We start from the raw sequence: 6649 nt of genomic DNA, 5'->3' as shown, positions 1-6649 counted from the left end.
TTGTACTCTCAATGACTCTCCAACAATTAAAAAGGAAAAAAGAAGAATTTAGGTTTAGAGTTTCTGCTCCTTCAAACAGACTAAGAGCCTTGTGATAAAGTCAATTGAGAAAATAAGTGTAATCAAGCTCTGGTCAAATCTGGAAGAAGGGACCTACCCTAGAAGAAAGGAGAGGCTGAAACTGACCAAGATGGACTGTGATGGACTGTGCACTGGATTCCTCCTCAGGAGGAAAACAAGAGTTCTGGAAAGATAGCAGGGCTCATGTGAAGCCACCGGTCACCAGAGGTTGTGATATTTCTCAGACGGCTCCAGGCCCTGCCCACTCCCAACACCAACTGCACATTACACAAGGTCTCAGGGCCTGAGCGGGCGCCCCTCACTCCTCTGCTGACTCACAGAAAGCTGCCCTTTGCTCCTCCTCATCTTAGCCGTCCCTCTACCCACCACATGCCCTGACTGCCGAGGTGACAACAGTTCTCCCTCCCTTGTCCCTCCCCGTCAGGAATACACTTCAGGGTTTAGCTTGGGCTTTAGAAATCAGTCTGTGACTCCTGGTCAGGGCCCCCTGCCCCTTACTGTCCCCTCATTCCCAGGTGTGGGAAATAGGAGTGACTGGCAGTCAAACTGTACCCCTGAGAACATCCCCACCTTTCACTCCTGTTGCACCAGAAGTCTGTTCCTAAGACCCCTCTGCCAGCCAGGTCTCCTGCCAACATCCCTGCTTCCCTCCCATGAGCCAGAGTGGGCACTTGGCAGCACAGGCTGGAGCCCTGCACCTTCCTAACCAACCAGCTGACCTGGCCAGAGTCCTTGTGTGGCCCAAGTCCTTCCTCACCCATGTGGAGGCAAGTGGCTCCCTGGTGAGGGCAGCCCCCAGCATCCGCACAAAGGTTCCAAAGACTAAAAAGGAAGAGACTGGCTTAGAGCCTGTAGCACAGTGGTTATGGCATCAGCCACATACACCGAGGCTGGTGGGTTCAAACCCGGCCGGGACCAACTGCAACAACAACAACAACCAAAAAATAGGCCGGCATTGTGGCAATCGCCTGCAATCCCAGCTACTGGCAGGCTGAGGCCAGAGAATGGCTTAAGCCCAGGAGTTTGAGGTTGTTGTGAACTATGATGCCACGACACTTTACCCAGGGCAACATAGTAAGACTCTGTCTCAAAAAAAGAAAAAAAAGGAAAAGACCTGTAAGATGGCACTGTCATTATAACCATTTGTGCTGTTGACCCCAGGGTCCCAGACCAGTCTAAAATTCAGCTTGTCGGGGGAGGTCGTGTCCCCATGGCCACTGTTTCAGACTTCTGTGGTGTCCAGCCAGGCACCTGCAGCTGCCAGGCTGCTCCCTTTGCAGGAGCTTGGAGGTGGCACACCTGCATTACCCTTGATGTCCATGAACTGGACGAAAGAAGAGCCTGGGTCTCTGTCCTTCACTGTGCCATCCTTGGGCCTGGTGCAGCAGTCCGGGAGGTGTCCCCAACAAGCTGAGGGCTTTGCTCTTGTGTGTTCTTTGCCATCTGCCCAGCACAGCCTCTCTCGGCTGCTGTGCTCACCTGCCCATCCCTGGTGCCCCGGGGAGTCTGGGTTACTCTCACCTCTGGACAATGCAGGGCCCAAACCACCAGAACCTGCTCAAAACATACTCTTGGAAGTAGACCAGGGAGCCAGGACTCAAGGCAGGAAAAGGCAGAGCTTAAAAGTGGCAGAAGGGCCACGGCTCCTGTGCTGTGGCAGGCAAGCAGCCCCAGCCCGACAGCACACCCTGCTCCTGTGGCAAAACAAGAGAGGGGTCTCTGGGCCCAGGGAGGGCTGGAGCTCCTGCAGCATCTGCGGCCCCGGAGACCTGAAGGCTCACTCCAGCCTGGCACCTCGCACTGCCTCCCCCTGCCTGGAGCCCCAGGCCCTCCGATTGGGCCTGGCTTGGACAGAGGGGTGGTCCCTGCCGCGCCCTCCCTCTGGGGCCTGAGGCGCCCGGGCTTTGGAGACGGTGGGGCTGGGTCTGAATGGGGAGATGGGGTGGTGCCCTCCGCCCTAGCGAGGACCCGCGCCACGGTTTGGGGACTCTCTCGCCGTGTTTGGGGGTCTTTCTAGAGGATTTGGGGGAGTCTCTCCGCGGGGGGGGATGTGGGCTCTCCGCCACCCGCTTCAGCCCCCACCCCGTAATGCAGGATCGCTGCGCGGCCCCAGGACTCGAGTTCCGGTCACTCCCACCCGCGTCGGGCTCGGCGAGGCGGCGGGGAGGGGGGGCGGCGGGCGCTAAGCCCCGTGACGCGGCGGTTGCTGGGCTTCTGGACGAGCCGCATAAATAGCTGCAGCGGCGGCGGCAGCGGCAGCTGCGACTCCGGCCGCGGACACGTCGAGGGCGTCCGGCCTGCTCGCTTCCCGCCTCCGCCACCTGATCGCGCCATGCGGTGAGCGCCCGACCAGCGCCGCCCGCCCCGACGCGCCGGCCTCGGCCCGCGACCCCGGCCCGCGCCAACCCAGCCTCCCGCAGCCGCCGCTCAAGGTACCCGCGTCGCGGCCCCGCGCCCCTCGGAGTCCAGTCCAGGGGGAGGCGGCCGCGGGCCTCCACTTTTGTCTCCTTCTCCCGGAGGATGATCCCGCGAGCTCCCGCCCCTCTGCCCGCCTCCCAGCCGACCGATGCCTGTGTCGCTCCCCGATGCCCCGGCGCCCACGTCCCCGCTTCGCCCCCCAGGGCCGCTAACTCCGCCCCCCTCCCCGGCTTGTCCCGCCGACCCGCCCGCCGTCCCTTTCCTTCCAGATGGCCAGAGGCAGCGCCCTCCTGCTCGCCTCCCTCCTCCTCACCGCCGCCCTGTCAGCCACTCTGGGACTCGGGTCGCCGGTAAGTGCCAGCGGAGACAGACGTCCCGCGAAGCCGCGTCCGCTTTGAAGAATGGGGCGGCCGCGGCCTGGCGTGGAGGGCAGAGGTGCGTGGTCGGGGACAGAGCATTAGCTCTGCCCGCCTGGGGCCCGAGCGGCAGAGCTGCCCCTGCTCCCGGCTGGGGGGACGGGAGAAGGATCCACAGGAGCCAGCAGGGGTGGGGGCGCCGACGGCTGGGCGGGGAGCGGGGCTGGGCTTCCCTTCAGACGGTCAGCGGGGTTCTTCCCGCTGCCTGTGATTCCTGCCAGCACTGCGGGTCGGTCGTAAGGATCAGTGAGACCCAGAGGGCAACGTGTCTCAGCATCATTTAAAAGCAAGCGGGGCTCAGTGCGCGGAGCTCAGTAGTTAGGGCGCCAGCCACATACACGGGGGCTGGCGGGAACCCGGCCGTGGCCTGCTAAACAGCAATGACAACTACAACGAAAAAAGAAAATAGCCAGGCGTTGTGGTGGGTGCCTGTAGTCCCAGCCACTTGGGAGGCTGAAGCAGAGGATCCCTTGAGCCCAAGAGTTTGAGGTTGCTGTGAGCTGTGACAGCACTCTACTGAGGGTGACACAGTGAGACTGTCTCACAAAAAAAAAAAAAAAAAAAGCAAGTGGGGTCCACTGCGAATTTGTGGTCTCTGGCTCTCATTTGGTAAAGTAGTCCTGTTTTCATGCCAAATATAGTTATTTAGGGGTAAATATGGAATTTCTTGAGGCTTCCAAACACACATCATTCCAGTTCCTCTATGGTGCCTGGAACCTGGGTGCCTATCATTTAATATTCTCTTTGGGCACAGTCCTTGCCATCTGACATCCCCTTTCTCCCATTCAAGGCCAAGGAAAAGAGAGGCTGGACCCTGAACAGCGCTGGCTACCTTCTAGGCCCACGTAAGTGATACTAAATGCATGGCCTCTGATGCTGATGGTAGCTGGTTTTGCTAATCCTGCTCTTTCCAAGATATGTGTGGCCAGCCATCATTTTGATACAGTAATATTCCAGTTTTCATCAATAAATGGAAATGGGGGGCATTTCCACAACAGTGAGGCAGGAGGGTTTCCAGGTAGGTTATCCAGCTATTGATTTCAGTATTTGCAGGTCTAGAGGTAGCACCCTCTCCCATGGCCTGAAGGGAGCCCCAGACCCCTGGTAGTCATCCTCCTCCCCTCCGCTTGTCTCACCACAGCAGATGAGCTAATTCCCTAGGGGGCTTCTGACTTCATCTGCCCCCCAGCTGTGGGGTACATTGTTCTGTCTTGAACCCTGACTCTGCCTTTGTCCCACAGCCAGGCAGACCCTTTGGCATCCCCCTTTCTCTCCATTTCTGGGGCTGCCTGCTGTGCCAGTCTCCACCACTCTGCACATTTGATCTGAAGACCCATTCTTTTCAGGAGCTTCTCTTGCCCCTACCACCCTGCCACCCTGCCCACCCTGGGCTTTGCTTAAGCTTTCCTGACTAAGCCACAGCCCCTAAAGGTTCTGTTCTGGCTCTTCTCCTAGGTCCCCCGGCCTCCCTACACATTCTCATCTATTCCTTAGTTTAAGGGCTCCTCTGCAAGGCCAGCTTACTTACAAGTCCTCTATAAATTTAGGATCAAGAATTCTCTCTTCCAGAAAGATGCATTTATTTTCCTTAGTATAGCCTCAAAGATGACACAAGCCACCCAGGCTAAGGAGCCAGAAACGCTGAGCTGTTCTCACGCTGGTCCTCACCTCTTCCCTTCCTGCCCAGCCCAAAGCCAGCCCTTCTCTTTACTCTGTGCCTCACTTTCCTGGACTCTGAGATAGTTTCTTAAGGGATCTCTCTGCTTGCAGTTATAACCCCCTCCCCACTTCTTACAACACGAACTGCACACACTCCCTCCCTTTTTTCCGTCTCCATCCTCCTCTCTCCTCTGCCTGCCTCCAATCTTTCCCCCACAGCTGCCAGAGTGGTCTTTGAACAAAAAAATCTGATTCCATCACAACTTACAATTCAGGGGCATAAGGACCCTTGCCTGTGGCTGCCTGGGAGACACCCCACTCGGATGCAAGCTCGTGGGATGTGGGTGCTCCGCTGTGCTAGGCATGCGCCCCTGGGCCTGTCCCACTCTGCCAGACCCGCCTGTTCCCCATTCTCCTCCTTCACTGGGAAGCCCCTTCCATGCATCTGTAGCCTGGCCAAGAGCTGTGCAAACCGTCACATTCCCTGTGGCCCTGGCACAGATGTCCACATTCTTAGCTCCAGGTCCATGGAGAGTCACTTTTCCTCTACTGTGGTCCCCACAGTTTGACTTTATTTTTGTGATTGAGTTGTGTGTGCTTTGGTTACAAGCAGCCACATGTGCAAACTATAGTAACATTCAGATGACTCCTTCTCTGGTCTGCAAACAGATGCTGTTCACAACCACAGGTCATTTAATGACAAGCATGGCTTCTCTGGCAAGCGGGAACTCCAGCCTGAAGAGGAAGTGCAGCCAGGTGGGAGGCCTGGAACCCCAGGGACTCTGGGTGCACTCTGTGGGTGGCAGTGGGTATTGGGTGCCTGCCAGCCACCTGCCTGCTTGTAGCTGCAGCCTGAGCCGGCCATGGCTTGACTGGGACAGTGTGCCTTCACCACCCCGACAGCAGCCAGAAACAGAACGAGCCAAACCCAGGAGGACGCTTGGGGGGCAGCCAGAGAGATAGCAAGGGGAGTCCTTCTAGACTGAGGTGCTGCCCAGGCACCGGGACCTCATGCAGAGTGGAACCTTGAACCAGATCCCTCCTACATCCTGGGCAGGGTCCGTGGGGAAGCATAGTGATGCCCAAGGCCACTCGGGACCAGCTCCACTGAGCTCACAGCACCCAGTTCCTCCATAGGGTGGTGATGGCCTGAGACAAAGAAGTCTGTGAAAGCTGTAAATGTTCATCTTCTGTTTTCTAGGAAGCTTTGAGAGACCAACACCTGAGAACAACATTGTGCGCACGATAATTGAATTTCTGACTTTCTTGCACCTCAAAGGTATGTGAAATAATTCCACTGGGCATACAAAAGGATTCCACAAATTCCCCTGGAAAGTAGCCACTTATCCCTCTAAATACCAAGTCCTGCCCTGCTACAGTTAGGACATAGCAGGTGACACTTGAACTAGCTGCAGGGGGCTGGGATTGTGGCACGGTCATGCTATGGAACCTGGAAGGGTCATCAGACCCACACTGCTGCTCAGAAGAGGAGCCTTGGGGTGCACCTCACTCACTTGGACTCGTGTTTATTGACATGGTGACATGGTGACACTGTTAAACCTTTGGGAAGGTGCTGAGAGAGTTAGCAGCAGGACGCTTGAGTGAGGACTGGGAGGTGGGGAAGGGGTGGCAGGGTAGGAGCTGGAGGACGTCTTTGTCTCTCCAGTGGGGACATTTGTCAGGTTTTGCTTGTTGTAGTTTTGTTGCCCAGTTTGGAAAAGTCAAGGTTAATTCCTGGTTCTTATGGATGTGGCTGTTTTCATCAGTGGCGTTGAGCTTGTGGGCTCCACCACTTTGTAGGAAGGACTTGGTGGAAGGGACCAGAGTTGGGTAGGGATTTAAGGTCTGTTGCTTATTCTTTAGGCCTGTCCAGGGACTTGGAAATGACAGTGTTCATTAGAAATCTCAAACCCTGGCTCGGTGCCTGTGGCTCAAGTGGCTAAGGTGCCAGCCACATACACCTAAGGTGGCAGATTCAAATCCAGCCCCGGCTTGCCAAACAACAACAACGGCTGCAACCAAAAAAATAGCTGGGTCTTGTGGCGGGCGCCTGTGGTCCCAGCTACTTGGGAGGC

The 6649-nt window shown here is 56.9% G+C and overlaps 1 protein-coding gene across 1 annotated transcript in view; it reads left to right on the top strand.

The window, feature by feature from the left end:
• Positions 1-2768: 2768 nt before the first annotated feature.
• The window catches only part of GAL (galanin and GMAP prepropeptide), a 4507-nt gene continuing 626 nt past the window's right edge, over positions 2769-6649 (top strand). Inside the window, exons 1-4 of the mRNA XM_003798385.1 lie at positions 2769-2849; positions 3706-3760; positions 5244-5330; positions 5776-5853. Coding sequence (XP_003798433.1) covers positions 2769-2849; positions 3706-3760; positions 5244-5330; positions 5776-5853 — 301 coding nt within the window. The remainder of the gene's footprint in view (positions 2850-3705; positions 3761-5243; positions 5331-5775; positions 5854-6649) is intronic.

The sequence above is a fragment of the Otolemur garnettii genome, unplaced genomic scaffold, assembly GCF_000181295.1.
Source record: "Otolemur garnettii isolate 467f Iridium unplaced genomic scaffold, OtoGar3 scaffold00134, whole genome shotgun sequence".
Classification (NCBI taxonomy): Eukaryota; Metazoa; Chordata; class Mammalia; order Primates; family Galagidae; genus Otolemur; species Otolemur garnettii.
The sequence above is the reverse complement of the archived record's forward strand: the minus strand, read 5'-3'. Positions and strand labels throughout refer to the sequence as shown.